Source organism: Sclerotinia sclerotiorum, genomic scaffold, assembly GCF_000146945.2.
Source record: "Sclerotinia sclerotiorum 1980 UF-70 scaffold_13 genomic scaffold, whole genome shotgun sequence".
NCBI lineage: Eukaryota > Fungi > Ascomycota > Leotiomycetes > Helotiales > Sclerotiniaceae > Sclerotinia > Sclerotinia sclerotiorum.
The window spans coordinates 775,804-793,523 of NW_001820823.1; the positions used below are offsets into that span (position 1 = coordinate 775,804).

General features: G+C 42.4%; 4 protein-coding genes across 4 annotated transcripts; 1 reads left to right on the top strand and 3 right to left on the bottom strand.

Annotated features, from left to right (window-relative positions):
- Positions 1-1,342: 1,342 nt before the first annotated feature.
- Positions 1,343-2,896, bottom strand: SS1G_09445 (hypothetical protein; the record flags this gene model as incomplete). The annotated part of the gene is made up of 3 exons (XM_001589673.1): positions 1,343-2,027; positions 2,074-2,237; positions 2,378-2,896. 3 exons carry the CDS (start codon positions 2,894-2,896, stop codon positions 1,343-1,345), a joined length of 1,368 nt encoding a protein of 455 aa, XP_001589723.1.
- Positions 2,897-3,195: 299 nt separating this feature from the next.
- On the bottom strand, positions 3,196-12,595 carry SS1G_09446 (hypothetical protein; the record flags this gene model as incomplete). The annotated part of the gene is made up of 10 exons (XM_001589674.1): positions 3,196-5,633; positions 5,716-5,884; positions 5,943-8,900; positions 9,438-10,433; positions 10,574-10,618; positions 11,120-11,371; positions 11,429-11,583; positions 11,643-11,758; positions 11,808-11,945; positions 12,069-12,595. The coding sequence occupies 10 exons, from the start codon at positions 12,593-12,595 to the stop codon at positions 3,196-3,198; spliced, it is 7,794 nt and encodes a 2,597-aa protein (XP_001589724.1).
- A 1,302-nt stretch (positions 12,596-13,897) lies between these two features.
- Positions 13,898-14,464, top strand: SS1G_09447 (predicted protein; the record flags this gene model as incomplete). Its single annotated transcript, XM_001589675.1, has 3 exons — positions 13,898-13,981; positions 14,279-14,358; positions 14,425-14,464. The coding sequence occupies 3 exons, from the start codon at positions 13,898-13,900 to the stop codon at positions 14,462-14,464; spliced, it is 204 nt and encodes a 67-aa protein (XP_001589725.1).
- A 750-nt stretch (positions 14,465-15,214) lies between these two features.
- On the bottom strand, positions 15,215-16,938 carry SS1G_09448 (hypothetical protein; the record flags this gene model as incomplete). Its single annotated transcript, XM_001589676.1, has 4 exons — positions 15,215-15,680; positions 15,762-16,218; positions 16,268-16,533; positions 16,898-16,938. 4 exons carry the CDS (start codon positions 16,936-16,938, stop codon positions 15,215-15,217), a joined length of 1,230 nt encoding a protein of 409 aa, XP_001589726.1.
- Between the last annotated feature and the right edge of the window lie 782 nt (positions 16,939-17,720).

Genomic DNA, 17,720 nt, shown 5'->3' on the forward strand with positions numbered 1-17,720 from the left:
TGATATATTATAATGTGATTTAATCAGCTTTCTCTTTCATTTTCCTTTTACAGCGTGCTATCGGGACGCATATATCTCAACCTATTCCTTTTACAATATTATATAACCATGTTCCGATAGTATGAGATATATAGAGTATACAATAATAATAATACTGAGTGGTATAAAAGTGATGCATTTGAGATGGTGTTTTGATTTAGAGGAGTTCGGCGGGATAATAGGGGTTTGGGTGGGAGAGAAAGATAAAGATGATATAACGGGATGGTGATAAAGGTTGGGAAGAAGGTATATTATTTGGAAGGTTTGTAGTTCCATCGTGGATGCTCTAGATAAGATGGTCTTGAAGAGTGAGAAGAGGGGAAATACTATAGAAATGAAGAGGTTGTAGGAGACAAAAAATAGAAAAATAAGCGCTTTTACAAGAAAATTGATAGATCATATAACTGTCGTCAAAAGTAATAAAACCATCCCAGCCTTCGTGCCCTTCACGTCAACACACCAAACATCTTAAGTAAAAGTTTTAAAATAACAACATGATATACAAAACAAATCTTATTGAGGGAGGGGAGGAGGGGAGTAGGTTTAAAAGCCATACTGTAAAACCTATGAACGACTCTTAGCACGATATATATGTAACACCCAAGCAGCACTTGATACTATCTCTATCCTATCTCTACGGAGTTGTGAGATCTCATCAATACCGAAATATAGGAGTAACATCAAGTCGAATAATTTTGAGCTTTAATATACGAAGTAATTGTTTGCTTTTTTCCAAATAGAGAGGATGGAATAAATAAATGATTTTAAACAATCTAACTAACTAACAAATCCACAAAACCGTAGATAATCCCTGGAGGTCTAGAGTTGATTCAAGAGAGACACAGAAAATTGAAACGAATCTGTGTTTTTGAGATTGCGGAGAAACGGAGGAGTAACGTGATAAAAGATAGACAGGTATTACTAGGAAATTAATTGTGTATTTATTGCTTTAAATAGATACTTATAACTTGAGGAAGGAAAGATTGAAAAACTGGTAGTAAAATTTGAAGATTATTTGTTGGTTATGGTTTTGGTGAAAATACTTTTATAGTATAGGTGTGAGAAAGGCTGATCTATCTGGTAGATATTATCTAAATGATAATGCGTGATAGGATGTTTTTCTGTACAATTTCTCTTCGTCTATCTATCCTCTAATATCCACCTTCTTACACCTCTTTTTGAGAAATCTGCAGTCGTTGATTCCCGGAGAAGTATGAAATCATTTCTTGACTTAGTATCCCGAGTCATCACGGTTAAAATCGATCGAAATCTCGTCTCGATAAGGAGCATCACGATGTTCGAACTACCTCTTCTCGGAAATTTCCACATTTTGCAGTTTCTCCACCCTCCTAGTTCCCTCTACTTCCCCCTCATTAACCCTCTCACACAACCCCTTCAATTTCTCCCCCACCAACTCAAAATCCCGCAATTCCAAATATATCTGCGCGCTCAATCTCACCCACAGAACATTCGCATGCCAACCAATCTGAAGATACGTATCGAATTCCTCGACTGCAGTTTTATTCAACCAGACTTTAATTTTCTCCGCATCACTCGGCTGGAAAGCGGTTGAAATTTCATCTCCGTGATGGTTCTTAGGACCATCGGCCCAAAATGGTATTGGTAGTCGAATATTAGTAAAACATGTTTCTCTTCCTGCGGAAATGGGGAGTGTGTATGTTTCTAGTATGGAGGCACATATAGAACCTCCTACTTTGCTGAGGTCAAAACAGTATTGTCGGATCATTGCTTCGCCGCCGCACACGGTGTTGCGGAAGGATATTGCGGCGGGGATGCAGAGGTACGGGGTGTAGTCGATTGTTGCGACGAAATTGAACATGGAGAGGAAATATGTGTTGATGTCTTCTAGGGTATCATCCTTAGAGCTTTTTCGGTAGCCGTGAGATGTGGGGAGGGAGGTGCGGATGAAATGTTGGTTGCGGAGGGGCACATAAAAGACTGCGCAGGAGCGAGGGGTGTAAAGCCATCTGTGGTATGTCAAGATGTGTTTTTCTAAGATAAAGAGAACCATACTTATGACAGTTACTGACGAAAAAATCGGGACTGACTGAACCAAGATGTGTGAGATCAATGTGTCCGATACCATGAGCACCATCAATTAAACTCAAAACACCTAGTTCCTTGCATATCCGTACCAGGTCTTCCCAAGGCATTCGAACGCCTGGGAAGGTTAGGACCTGATATTTCCATCAGTATAATAATTGTGACCATCAATGGAAACCAAACAGAAAACAATGAAAGCAACAAACATCCAGAGACAAATCAGAACTACCGACCACATAAACCAACTCCATCCGTAAAATTAAAGCAGCCTCACCGTATCAAATATAGCAAGCTTAACATTAATCCCCCTAGCCTTAGCCGACCTCACAAACTCTCTAAACTTCTGCAATTCCACCTCCTCATTAATCGGAAACTCCAACACCTGACAATGCGTCAGAACCTGCACGCCCAACATCTCCCTCACACTCTCAACCGTCTTCTCACACGCATCATAAATGGTACTAAAATAGAAAATCAAATCACGCTCCTGCCATTTCAAATTTCTCAACACGGTATTTGTGCCCGTCGTAGCATTCGGAATTAGAACTACTTCCCTGGGATCAGCACCTAGGAGAGGTGCCACAGCTTCTCGTGATTTATCGATGAGTTTGGGGAGGTCATAGACGAAGAATGTATCGGGTCTGGAAGTGCATTGTTTTTGAAACGTATCTTGGGCTTCTTGGATGGGGCGTGGGTAGGCGCCAAAGGAGCCGTGGTTCAGAGGGGTATAGGCGGGGGAGAATTGGAAATGGACGTCACGCATGCGATGGCCGAATGGGGGCCGAATTGTCATTTTTGGATGATGGGGAATGTTGTGATTAATTGTTTAATTTAATTGGGAAAGTTGCAGATGTCAATGATGGATACTGGATGGACTGATCAGGAGGAAGCGAATGTCCAATGCGGCTGGTTCGGTGTGAGGTCATCTTATCCATTTTGTTTTATGTAAGCGACTACACGTGATTACATTGCACAACCAAATTACTTTGCGTGGAGGTATTACACATCGGAAAACACAGAAACATCGTTCATATCTGCTAATAATATAAATAAATGATATTTCTCAAACTCAAATTATCCTATGTTAAAATCTCACATCTCAAGCAAATTCCTCACAACCACCGCAGCACGTTCCAAAGCCTCCTGAAATCGCCTAGGATGATCCCCTGTACCCTGAATCCAAAAGAAGCACCGCTCATCTTCCACCTCGTAATGCACCAGAAAAGACTCTGGATCTGGCATCAAATACCCAGCTTCCTGATATATAAAACCCGCAGCAGAATCTGTTTTGATCTTCTTGGTAGCCCACTTCCAAGCCATCTTCCAGGTGGGATCTTCGAAGAAGGCAGGAATAGGTTCGTCTTCAGCAATCATTCCTTCCAAGGCATGGAAATGTGCCAGGAACCCTAAACCTCGTCCATTCTTTGTCATTGTACTGCTGTGTACACTCGCCGCTTCTCGCAGTAATGCTTTCAGCTCCGTTGCGGATTTTTGATTCTCGGCTACCGAGGCGCAAAATTCGTACATGGCTGGTGAGACAACTTGCATCCAGTCTACACGCCCGAGACGAAAGAACATAGTTGTGAGTGCCTCCCAGCACGGATATTGTTTGCCAAAATGGAACAGCGAAGCGAGTTGAATAACCAAGTGACAGCCGGCTCTATGTGGAATCTTGAATGACTGGAGAAACTTTTTACCCAGCGTGGAAATGTAGAACTGTATATAAGTCGCGGGTTGGTCGTGGACTTGTCCAAAGTTATCTTCAACACGCTGGATTTCTTTCTCGATTGTCGAATTAGTTCCGAATGATATCTCTTCCAGAAGTTCATCTATCTGCACATTTGCATGTTCATCGCTATGAGCTTTTGGTCGGTAGTCCATAATATATTGCGTTACAAAATTGTTGATTTGGGCCGAGGATGCGGCATCTAACATTGTGTGCTCGCAGATGAACCCCGAAGTTCCATTCTCGCATACTACAAATTGAAATGATTTATCGCTCCATCTGTTGGATGGGCTGTAAAGAAATTGGTTACAGCGTTCCGTTGGGGTTTCGGGGGATCCATCATCGAGACACATCACAAATGTTGATGCCTCAATATCTTCGAGCGCTGCGCTGTTGCTAGGGCTAATTCCTTTCACCATTTCCCTTAGCTCGGCCCATGAGTCGCGTTCATCTGCAGTCAAGGTCGCCACTGCTGGTATCTTCTCCTCTGAAAGGCGCAAGATTGTCAAGAAAGTCTTCAACAACAACAGATATGTAGATTCTTGGCTCATGTTTTTGGCAAGCCTCACCTTGAAAACATGACCTCTTCTGAGCACAACGAAATAATCATTATCTGCATGCTTGCGCATTTTGTCCATGGTTATTTGAGGTATGCGATTAGCATTAAAGATCCATTTCAAAGAATCCATGCAAAGAGGCTCCTCATTCAAGTAATCCTGTTCCAGATTATTTGTATCCATGCGTTGTTTAAAATTCCACGCTGATAGGGAAATGATTGCCGCACGTTCGGCTTGGCTATGCGCAATAGTACTTGAGACGTGAGTTCCATAAAATATGCTATATGGGTTCAAAGGTTTTCGGGATCGGAGATACAATTTAGCATGTGGCCAATTCTCCGTCTCTTTTCGCTGTTCGATCAGTCGTTTTTGTAATTCAGCTCCAGAGCCATTGATGAATTCTTGGATTACGGAAACAGTTTGGGATAGTTGAGTTTCTGAAATAAACATTCGTACAGACGCCAGATGTAATTCAAGCGAGCTGGAAAGATCTGGAACGGGCAGGACCTTGAATGAAGGAGAGTTATTCCCAGGATTGGTGCCATGGCCATTGACGACGACGGGAGCTTCACTCGTAATATTTGAATTTGAATGTAAAAGCGAGGACCTAGCTGCAATTCTCACGGCCAGAGACGAGACACTACGCTCGTCTAGAATTTCTGATGCTTGGATGGCAGCACCAAACTCGTTTCCAATCCAATTTTTGAGCTCAATCGCCGTCAACGAATCCAGACCAAAATCCACAAGAGATGTGTCCAGCCCAATCTTACTAGAATCTAACGATATCAGATGAGAAACTCTTTGAACTATTGCCTCTTCCAAAATTGAATGTGCTTCCGCTAGTGATGCTGCATCGCTTATAGTTTGCTTCCTATCGACGGAATTTTGAGTTTCTTTCAGATCCGCCACTTTCTCACCAGTGTTTCGTATATGCACAAACGATGCAGACTGTGTTGTTGGTGTAGAATTCGCAGCTTGAGCTATCGACACTCCATCTATGCCAACGACGACTTGTTTGCAACGGTCTTTCCGAGCCTGTGGGCTTAATGCGTAATCCAGAACAGCATCTAGCTCATCAAGATCCACAGGGATCATTCCCTGGCGAATGAGATTCTGCATTCTCAATTCACCGTCAGCTCCATCATAAACTGAGGTGTTTTTGATCAATCCCAGATCCAAGGTCATGATGTGAGTCCCAGAAAGTTTTTGGTTCTGCGCAACGGTGTCTTGGTACAAGTTACCGGAATCTATCAGGGGTCAGTACTTTTCTACTTCATATGGTTCTGGACTGCAGTTTTCCGGGAAAGTTGCTTAAAACATAATGCTTACCATAATTTGCTTGCCCCATAGTACCAATCACACCACTGAGCGATGAAAGCATGATGAAAAAGTCCAAATCAGCATCTTTGAACGTATCTAAAAGGTAAGCCGTTCCATCTAGCTTTGTCTCTAGAGGAGTCATAAAGTTCTCAAGCGTCATTCGTTCAATGATGACGTCCTATTTTTTACACATTAGACTTTTGAGAAATCCTAGATGAAAATAGCTCTTTACTTACCTGAAGCACTGTAGCCGATTGAACGATCCCCTTCACTGGTGGTAAATTCATCTTTTCGATCGTGCTAGCCGCATTTCGAACCATCGATGGAGAGGAAATATCGCAGACAATGCTATGTAAACCACATCCTGGTGAAATACCACCAAGACGTGCTCTCAAGGAATCCATGAGGTCATTATTAGCTACTCTTCGAGACAGAATAACAATACTCTTAGCGCCCCTTTGAGCCATCAATCCACAAATTCGCTGACCGAGATCACCTAGTCCACCAGCGATGATATAAGTAGAGTTTGAATCAAAAGTCATTTTATCAAGTTTCTGTGCATGCTGGTTCATATTGATTACTTGTACTTGACTGTGCTCATCAGATTCAACTATGACGGTATTGAGGTGTTTTTGAGATGACAGTAATCTGAAGCCATCGCGAAGTTTTCCTGGAGCCACCGATACGTAATTTTGAGTATCTAGACGCTCTTCTGATAGATGCAGTAAAGCAGTGGATTTTTGAAGAAGATCTACCACTTTCTGTGGTCGTGTATGCATCAGACTACCTAGATCAAACGAGAAAAAGGTTGTGTTGTTCATGGGTCGATATTTGAAGGTGTAGCTCTCAGGGCCACTTTCGCTTTCTCCTGGATACCCTACATGGATATAAGCGCCGCATTTCGCAACACACGCAAAGGAATCCTCGTTGTAAGTATCCTTTACGAAATTTAGCACCACGTCAACGCCAGCTTGGTTGGTAAGCTGGAAAAGGTTCTGCTTTAGGTTCGTAGCTTGTTCATAGAAGATGTTCTCGGCTTGGAGACTAAACTGTCTTGCGACATTTTCTCTGTCGTCTACTTCCAATACCGTTGCAAATATTTTAGCGCCAATATGTTGAGCGAGTGCGAGGGCAGCTCGTCCAAAAGCTGTAGAGGCGTCGTGAATCAAAATGGTTTGATCTTTCTCTAAACGGGCCAGCTCTACTAAGGAATGATATGCAGTCATGAATGAGAAGGGGATTGTAGAGCCTATACGAAAGGAAATATCGCTTGATAGGCGAATAACATTCTTTTCCTCGATTCGAACATGGCTCGAATGTGCTTTGGTATTATAAGACCAGCCACAAACACGGTCTCCGACTCGCAGACCGCTATTTAAACGGTTTCCAGTGCTAATAACAGTTCCGGAAAACTGACGAATGTGTTTAGGAAATTCTTTTGTCGATGAATTCGCAAGCTTGACCAGATTGTCAGCTCGGCTCATTTGTTGTGCCTTTACAGCAATCTGAACTTCCGACGAGGCAAGGTCTTCAGACAATGCCTCAGCCACAAAATATAGATTTTCGTCGATGTTTGCTGTTTCTAAATCGAGGTTGAGCATTTGTCCAGAAGTTGAATATGCAATCGTTTCGACAGTAGGTTTCCCCGTAGCTCTTGCTATCCAACTATTGACGCCGTGGTCTGGTATAAGACGAGGAATGAGCAGCTTTCCATTTCGATACACGTACTCCTTTTCATTAAGTAGTCCTCTGGGAGAAGAAGTCGAAAAGGATTCTATTAAAATTGTTTTTATCGTGCGTAGAAGATCAGATGGAAGACTGGTAATTGCGTCTTGAACATCCAGGGTGATACAATTGAGATCTGCATTCTCTGCCGAAGCACTCCGGACGAATCCAGTGATTAAACCTTTCTCCGGATTATCCGCGGCTGATGGATCCTGGTGAGCGCTGATCCACAGGATATTGGCTTTATTTGCACCCACAAGACCAACAAATTGCTGGAAAAGTTGTGGAGATGGCTTGACCAGTAAAGGATTTTGACCATTGTCAATTATAACATGGATTGTATCATCCTCTAGAAGGTCTGCACCCCACTCTATATATTCAGCACTACATCCACTTTCTTGTAACGATGTGCAGACCTGATTGGCAAAGTCCTCGGTGCCGTCTCTACCAATCACCCGAATAGGAGTAAGTGATTGCGAGTCAGGCACAGCTTTCCTCGAGATTAATATGTTTCTCTTCACTTCATCACCATGATCCAAAAGCTGCACTCCATCGAAGGAACTTTGAGCCAGACGACCTTGTATTACATTTGTCGAAGGTTGGGACGCTGCAGACCATATCATGACCCATCCACCAGGATTGAGAAGCTTCTGAGTATTCAAGAGTGCAGTGTCCGAAATATGCTCCATATTATCAGCTACCAAGATGACCAAATCATAGGTGGATGGTTTGATGCTCTGCTCCTCAAAGTCACTATCTATATCTAATGTTTTTGATCGCAGAACCTGATCACACTGGGGAAATTTTCTCGAGATTTCCTTGAGCATTGCATCTGAAGTATCTGAAAAATCATAAAATTCGATACCGTTGTTCTGGAACCTTTCTAATGTTGATAGAATGAGACTTGCAATCTCCACAGAGTCCGACTTTGTCTGCAAAATCTTCAAGCTTGAATATTTGAAATGTAGACAATTTATGCACTCAATCAGAGAGATGGACTCCTTGTGAGAAGATAAATGCTTGATATCAGGAGCCCATTTCACTTGATAGGTAAATTTTCGTGGCAAATCCAACTTGGAAACTTGAGACTCTCCAAGCCCGCGTATCTCCAAATCAGAAATTTCTAGAACAGGATGCTGATTGTCCGAATCATTCGCGTCGTGAACAAGTAAATTTGCAATTGCAGATCTAGCACCTTTCGGAATGAGAAATGTGTGCGAATTTAATTCCCCTTCTGGCTTGTTGTTCATATCTCCGCGAAGACTGATTTTGCCAATAGAAACCGGCATCACAGAGCCTGCACCCATTGTATTGGAGAATAGTGGCAGACTTGTATGAAGGAGTGCATCGAGAGTAGTAGGGTGAATGATATGGGGCTGCATGTAGTTGCTAGGCATTATTGACTTGACGTCGGGAATCTTTACGCTACCCACAGCCTTCAACTTGCTCATCTTCAGCATGCGGACGGCCTGGAAAGAAGGACCGTATAAGTTCCCGTTAGACCGCATTTCGTTGTAAAGATTTTCAAAGTCGAGAACTTGAGGCTGTGTATTTGTCTCGGTATCATAGAGTTGCTTGTCATAATTTGAGAAATGTGAGCCAAAAGCGGCAGCTGGCTCCGACCAACAGTCAATTTGAATGGTGCCGCGACAATGCTCATGCCAGCTTTCATCATCACTAAGAGCAGAGACTTTGAACTCATACGAGCCTTTAGTGAAGTCTCTGCAGGGCCTCAAATTGATCTGAGCCTCTACTTTTGAAGGAGAGTAAGGGATGACGAGTGCCTTTAAGAAATGTACATCTCGCAAAATAAAGGTTGGGACAATTCCAGATGCCTGGCTACCCTGAAAGAGCTGACGAACGGCCTCTATAGCCATACAAAGATAACCTGAACCTGGGAATATGACAAGGCCGTCTACTACGTGGTCGGCGAGCCATGGAAATTGTACCAATCCAAGTATGTGCGTCCAAGCCGGCTCTATTGCGGTACTGCTTGCTATCCGTACCCCCACAAGATCGTGATATGGATGTTCTCGTAGTCGATGTTGTTTACTCAATCGAGATTCGTGCCAATACTTAGTAGAATGATCCCATGGATAAGTTGGCAACCCTGGAAGATACCGAGGCGATTTTAACTTGTGTCTGCACATTGAATTCGCTGCATCAACATCGACAGGATAGCCCTGATCAAAAAGGCTTCGTACGAGCTCCAGAATACTGTAAGTTGCGTCTTTATGTCTTACCAAGGAAGGAAGATAGAGATATTTGAACGGATCGAACTTTGAAGTAATAGTTTGTCGTATCGGACTTTTCAAGACACTATGAGGACCTATTTCCACCAGGATATGATTCGAAGAAGCGCCGTGCAACTCATAAGCTACATTTTGTGTAGCGCAGTAGTGCTCCAATGCATCGCTGAAGCGGACCTTGGATAAAAGATTCTGTACCCAATACTCAGAACCAAAGTCTGTCTTCTTTCCCTTCGCAGTAACGCTGGAGACGAACTCAACATCGCTACCGTCATGCACGTCTATTGAGCCCATAGAGCTTAAATATTTATCGGAAACCTTCTGCATATGATGGGAATGGTAAGCAGTATCGACTTTCAATTTCCGGCTGAAGACGCCCAGATCATTAAGCATACTCTGTACTTCCAAAATAGCATCTTCATCTCCCGAAAGGGTGGTACTTGAAGGACTGTTTACACATGCCAAGGATACTTTACCCTTCCGTGTAGAGGAAAGTAGTGGTAACACTTGTTCTTCACTGAGGGCTGCTGACAGCATTGCACCCTTACTTGGAATCAGCTTCTTGCAAAGACCTCCAATGAAACTTCGATGGTACGAAATTTTTAGAGCTTCTGATTGAGAAATGAACCCCGCACTGTAAGCTGCAGCTATTTCTCCGCTTGAATGCCCCAAAACAACTTGAGGAGTAACATTAAGCGAGGAAAGTAGATCAACAAGAGCAATCTGCAAAGCTGTGCTCGCAGGTTGAGCAATCTCACTTTTGTCAATTCGGCTGTTAGCCTGATCAGACAGAAGTTCGTCCACGAGGTTCCACGGAGCCCCCAGGGCTTGGAGTATCATGCTCGAGTCCGCTATCGACTTTGCGAAAGTCGAGTCTATCAGAAGAAGCTCACGCGCCATTCCAATCCATTGAGCTCCTTGACCAGTGAAAACAAAGACTACACGATGAGATGGTGAGCTTTTAACCAGCGATTTTGGTGAGTCGGAAACTGATTGTAGTGAGGTAAGAAGTTCCTGGGAAGACGATGCTACAAAACTATACCTCCAGCTCATCATTGATCGATGATTTGAGAGAGTATATGCTAAATCATCCAAGGCATCCTCGGGAAAAGACTGTTTTGAAAGATTTAGGGCTACACTCCGGAGCGAGTCTTCGGATTTCCCGGTTAGAACGAAAACCTGCGGTGCTGGCGGTAAAGACGTATTATTGGTGCTCTTTGGCGTATGCAATGGCCCTTTCAATTCTAGTCTCTTACGGAATATCCTGCTCCATGCTCGTGGTGCCTGATCAAAGGATTCCAAGATGGCATGTGCGTTAGTTCCTCCATAGCCAAAGCTATTGACCGATGCACGTCGTACCCTAGACTCCAACATAATCGGCTCGGAAGGTATCTAAATGTATGAGAATCTCTAAATACCAATTTTATCGACAATCATACCTTAATTCTGCTCTCATCCAGTAAAAGTCCCTTCTTCGGTTGTGTGAAGTCGGAATTCGGAAGAATAAATCCTCTTTCGAGACACAGAACGGCTTTTATCAAGCCCGCTAAACCGCTAGAACTTTCAAGGTGTCCAATGCTTGATTTAATAGAGCCAACATATAGATCTGTAGTACGACTGTCTCCGCAGAACACGTTTTTGATTGTCTTAATCTCAGCCAAATCACCTGCAAGCGTGCCCGTACCATGTGCCTTGTTTCATAAATGCAATGTGAGCTGAGAAGCATGGACATTGATAAGGCGACAAACCTCTACATAATCTATCTTGCAAGGATCAAGACCGCTGTTCTTATATATAAGACGAATGAGACTTTCCTGGGCTTGACTACTTGGCAAAGTAATTCCATTGGTTCTTCCATCCTGGTTGACGGCGGTATTACAGATAACAGATCGAATGTTATCGCCTACAAGAAATAACACCTTTAGCATATCGAGATTGATCGACTAATACTATGCTACATACCTGCACTTATAGCATCATCTAGACGTTTCAATAGAACCGTTACCACCCCTTCTCCGCGTCCATAACCTGAACCCCTCTCATCGAAAGAAAATGATCGCCCGGAATCATTTAGCATACTAAGCTTAGGTGTAAGCTTGGGAAGAAACGCACAATGGCAGGACATACTGTAGATTGCTCATTCCAACCATGTGATCAGGATTTAAAATGAGATTAACACCCGAGGCCAAAGCCATATTAGACTCTCCAAACTGTAAGCTACGGCATGCTTGATGGAGAGCGACCATGCTTCCAGAACAGCCGGTGCTATAATGATAGTTTAATCAGCATTTCCTATCTAACGAAATTTCACAAACAAGCAAAGGCACTTGAAATGAGATAACCTGGGTTTGGTAAGGATCCAATAGGATGAAAGTCAACCACTCTTACTCTAACGTCATCGAGGGCCCTTTGAAATCAAAGGTATATGAAACCCGGTTAGCAATGATCGCTTCACCAGTACCGGTCGTATGGTATTTGGGTGTATCTAAAGGATCTCTGTTGAGATTGCGATCGTAGTCTCGTGTAAACATAGCAGCGAAAACGCCAGTGTTGGAACCACGAACATTTTCAAAAGGGATACCCGCATCCTCAAATGCTTCATATGTGGTTTCTAGCAAGATACGTTGCTGTGGATCCATTGCAGAGGCTTCAATAGGTGATATTCCAAAGAATGAAGCGTCAAAAGCCGCTATATCCTGCGTGATGAAATGACCGCCACGGTGATTTGTAGTACCCGGATTGTCTGGGTTTGGATGATAGAAAGCATCCTCATTGAATCTTTCCGTGGGAACCGGAGACCAAGCACTTCGTCCATCAACAAGGAGATCCCACAAATCATCTGTATTGCCAACACCTCCAGGAAGACGACAGGCAATGCCAATGATGGCAATTGGAACTGGAATTTGGCTAGTCATAGTTGCTGTATGTTGAAACAAGACCAATTTGGTCTCTGTGAAGAGCTCGCAAGATAGAAGAAGTGAAACTGGACAAACTCTGTCCATACATTATTTCTCTGTGGCAACCGCCAACTGCGTCTAAAATCAGACTTCAAATAAGAGCTTCAGGGTTATATATCAAAGACACCACTAATTGTCGGATGTAAATGCCTAAATCAGTTGAGACAGAGCATAGCTGCGGGGAAGATGCAGAAAAGAAGCTCTGATCACAAAATTTCCATATAAATTGATGGGAAAATATGAGCGGGTCACATCCAAGCCAATCTCATGATTTTTAGGTCATGTATCCATCAATTCTCGTGGTTTTGCTACAAACAAGGTAATAAATCCTTATTTTTATCAATGTATGATCGATGGTCCAAGATCTAAAGAGCTTCTAGCCCCTCACTCGGAGGAGGAGCCATACCAAGGTCCCGAAAGTGTGGTTCTGTGGATCGATCGGCTTGAGTAATTTCATCGGCAGGTAACTAGCAAAGTCGAGGCCATTGAGATTGTTATCCGGGTAAAGCGGATTGGGTTAGAAACCTTTTCTAACTCAAAACAATAAAGACTCTGTGATTCCCTCAGATATTTAGAAACTCACACCACTCACATTTTCTGCAGCATCAAGCGCGGACACTGATTTGCTCTAGATTGATCATTTCAAGTTCAATGTTGTCCGTGCTATCCTGCCTTGAGCTTGTGACACCCCTGACGTGTTTACTAATGTTAACTTGGCGAGACATAACAACTGAAACTTTGATTATGATATTGAAATCTTGAAAAAAATCCTCGATGATACTGTTGAGGGTCGGAATCTTCAAATTTCCCGATGTGTTTTTAACCTCATATCGGAATATCTAGAACTCCGATATTGATTGACCAATGAATTCCTGGAATCTCTCATGAATTCGTCGGTCCCTTCTTGTTTGATTCAAAATTCGCATCAAGAATAACCAATCCGAACCCAAACGAACAATTAATCCATCCGAATTCCGATATATAACTTATTACATCGAGAAAATGTCTCAGAAAAAACGGATACCTACAATCCCAGCACCTCAAACCAGAAACACCAGCCATCTAGGCCAGGGTCCACTTGACATTGCATCGAGTCAAAAAACCACTGAAGAGTGGATCACTAACCATTCACATGCACTGGATATATCATGCACTGAATATCTTTGATTTTTTTACGGTGCGTACAATATTTGCGCCCCCGGCTTCCTACGCGGCGCTAGACAGAGCCTAGATATGTTTTGATAAGACAAGCAATGCAATATGCATATTCGGAATAAGCTTCCCCGCCCGGAAAAAGCACTATTGTCCACCCGATTTGATGTCAACGGTGCTATCCGGGCCCGAGTTATCTAGACAAACAGGTGGGGTTATCGAGGATGATCTATTTTATAGCACTGTAGCGCAGTTGCGGGTATTCTAGCTAATACTTCTAGTACCTACTTCCAGTATTTCCTACTGTTTGTGAAAGGAAGTGGAAAAGAGATATGATATATCTAATAAATAAATAAATAACACTTAAGCCAGGATTTCCTTTTCTTCAAAGCACCTACGATTTTATAAATTTCCTCCGTTCTCTAAAATTTACTTGTCCAAATTACCAGAACTTCCTAATCGACAGAGTCTAATATAAGCCTATATTAGATCATTGCTAGCGTCGCAGAACTCAGGTCCAACGCCTTCAATCAAATTATCAAACATAGCACGGAAAATCCCCAGAACATGTCAGTCTAGAAGCCAGTGGAGACAAGCCACCGAAGCCAAAGCTATTACTGTATACCACTGAACAGGCTAATGGCGGTTATTCTGAACAACTACACTACAACTTAACTTCCAACCCACCTAGCCCTCAATTCTACTTTATGTCTTGATCCTAGATCCCTATCTACTAGAATAGATTATAGAAATGCGCATTTTCTTATACATCATACTAATATCATATCAAGCACCCTTCAACAATTAATAAATATTTTATTTCCCATCAAAACTACCAAGTACCTAGCTTTACATAAAACCATCTTCCCAGAACCCAACCTCCCTCTATACTTACCACTCCAAGTAAAAAAAGACACCAGTTTCTTTTTAGCAATTGACTTCATTCATTGCCTAAATAACCATCATTTCAACTATGTAATCTTATATCTTGGATTTTCCTCCGTAATTCCATTAGCTCTATATTTCCTAAGCCAAGGAAAGAAAAACCAACAAGAACACATATGGTTAATTATAAGATATCCTACTTATTTACTCGAGTAGCGCTGAATTCATATACTTATTCTAGCTTCAAAGTTAATTAGTCAAGTACTTTCCTTTGTAACTAGATTAAATTAACGAAAAAGGTGTTTTTTTTTTTTCAAATGAATAAAAATGATAATATATATTTTTATGTAATTTGATATATGATCTTATAAATAAAATATATACTATTTATTATAATAAATCTTTATATTCAAAAGAATAAAAATATATATAACCTTTATAATAAAAGGATACCGGTTTATAAAGATAATACAATCAATCAAAAAAACACCATCTCTGATAATCTTATATTATATTAAATTAAACCTAATTAAATCCTATCTAAACATGACGTTCCGGATCCCCCCAATCAAAATTTTCCTTCCTAGAAGCCTCCCTATAACCATCTAGATCATCCAACCCCGGTTTTCCCTCCACCACAGTAACATCCTTCGTAACCAAAATATTCTGTGCAGAATTATCCCCCCCACCAGATTCCAAGCGATGAAACCCCTTACCGCGTTTGCTAAGATTCGATTGGAGTTGAATATTTGAGCTACCCTCGCTGGTTACGTTCGTGGGGGGTTTGGCAACGGTGGCTGTGACGCGACTGATGAGTTTGCGGAGGAAATTCTTCTGGCCGATGCGTTCGAGGATGGGGCGCCAGGTGGGGAGACAGCAGGAGATGAGATAGACGCCTGCTTCGACTTGGGTCCAGATGATGAGGTCTACGGCGGACCAGGTGCCGTCGATGAAGGAATTGTTGCGGAAGAAGGTGGTGAAGCGGATGATGGATGTTATGAGACCGCTGTGGTTTTTGGTTAGATTGTTTACTTAATGGATCATGGATGGATGATTGATTGAGGAGAGGAAAATTCGGAATACTTACAAACTACCCACTGCAAATGTAATGGTCAATCCAATCTTCATGCGCCGATTTGCATGGAGATTCCATACAACACGCATGGGAAGGATCAAAATGATGATATCGGTGATGATATTTGGGATGCTACCCCATATAAAAAATGCCTCCTTGTTGATACACGTAGCTTTTATAGTGGAGTCCCAATTTGCGGAAAAGGGTCTGCATGCTGCGAGGTTCGTGATGATGGTTGAGATGGTCAATGCTATCAGCGCTGCCATGAGGATATGAATAACCAGAAGAATTCCTTTCGTGGGAAACAATCGTTTATAGAGTGCCAGAATGGCAAGCTTTGGGATGTTGACGCCGCCAAAGTATACTGTCGCGATGGCGACAAGATACTTGCCCCATGTTTGTACTAATGCGGGATCTGTTGATTCTAGATATGAGACGTGATAACCAACACCGGCGTTCTTGACCGAAGCTTTCACGATGTGAGCGGGGCATTCATAATTTGTTGGAAGGGTGCTTACCAATACTTATACCGGCTTGGCCTAATTGGAGAAATAAAGACGTAAAGACGAGAATATCATCTATTCCCCAAGGCCCTCTGATCATCCAGCGTGCAAAGTACCGCAGCGCAACACAGATTACAAGGACGGGAATCCATATTGCTGTGAAGATTACCAAACGAGTTCCATGGTATGTGGCATCAGTTGCGGGTGACAGAGTCGAAGTGGGCGTCATGATCTTGTAGATATGTAGTACGGCCGTATATTCTATTCGAACTCTCAGGCCACTAACCAAAATGCTGGAAATCTTAGCTGGAGAAACTTTGAACAATGTTGGTGGCTTGAGCAAACTTTTGATCTACAGCGAATAAAAGTAAGCTGAACCACAGCTCATAGAGAAGGCAAATAGTGGATCATTCATTATTGAAAATAAGCAACTCGGAAACCCCTTTCTGGAGTTACAATCAGATCTTCAAGCATCGTTAGTTAATCCGAGCAGCTGCCTTCCCTTGGGCAGGGTGTCGAAACCCGGGTTTCTTGCTTCCTTTGAAGATCGCAAAAATTCTACCATGCCACTCGGCAATCAAGGTTGCCACATTCAATACATAGATAGGTACAGTAGTATTTAGAAGGATCCAAATTTTAACAAACCCCAGTACTAATGTGGAAGGTACATCAATATCATAAGACATAGTTGAGAGTGAGAAATAGTGAAATGGTGGAGTCTGATTTTCCGGAGAAGGAATGAGGTTAAACTGCAGTCAGCGCACATCCCATGCAGCGAAACCTCTTTCCTATACCCTAGACAAAATCCAAAACAGGCCGTTGTAAGCGTTACATGACATTTATTGCTTTTTGAATAACGGGTCGGTGTTATGGAGGCATAAAAAATGATTTATGATCCGCAAGCACTGCAGGTTAGAAGATAAAATGCATGGGAGGAGTGAGGGATGAAGAGCGGGGGGTGCGTAATGTATATATATAAAGATAGTTGGGATAAGTTTGAAGATATTCAATCGATGGTACATTTGAAATGATCTTTTTTTTTTCTGATAATATTTACGTAATAATGTACGGTTCAAGTATTAAATTATGAAGATTGTCTGAGGATGAAGATTAATCCAGAATTATGATTCCTCTTAGAGCTTGAGGGTGTGAGATGTGGAGAGACTAAATGGAGGGGTTTGAAAGTACGGAGTAATTAGTAACCTTAGTCTGGTACACAATTTGTTAAATGAACCAGCCCCGGATAACCTTACAATCTCGCTTGGCTATCAAAGGCGGTTTTGAATAATTATCAGCTGTTTGGAAGTGTCGAGACTGAACAGTACGTACCTTTTCTCACCACACCACTCACCACTCTCCGGTCTCATTCCTCCTTTGGGAACGAATTAAACACAAAGCTGCGGCACGGAAGCATAAAAGGCTTGTCGGGGTAAGCATAACTGTTGTAAGACACGTCAAAATTTTAATC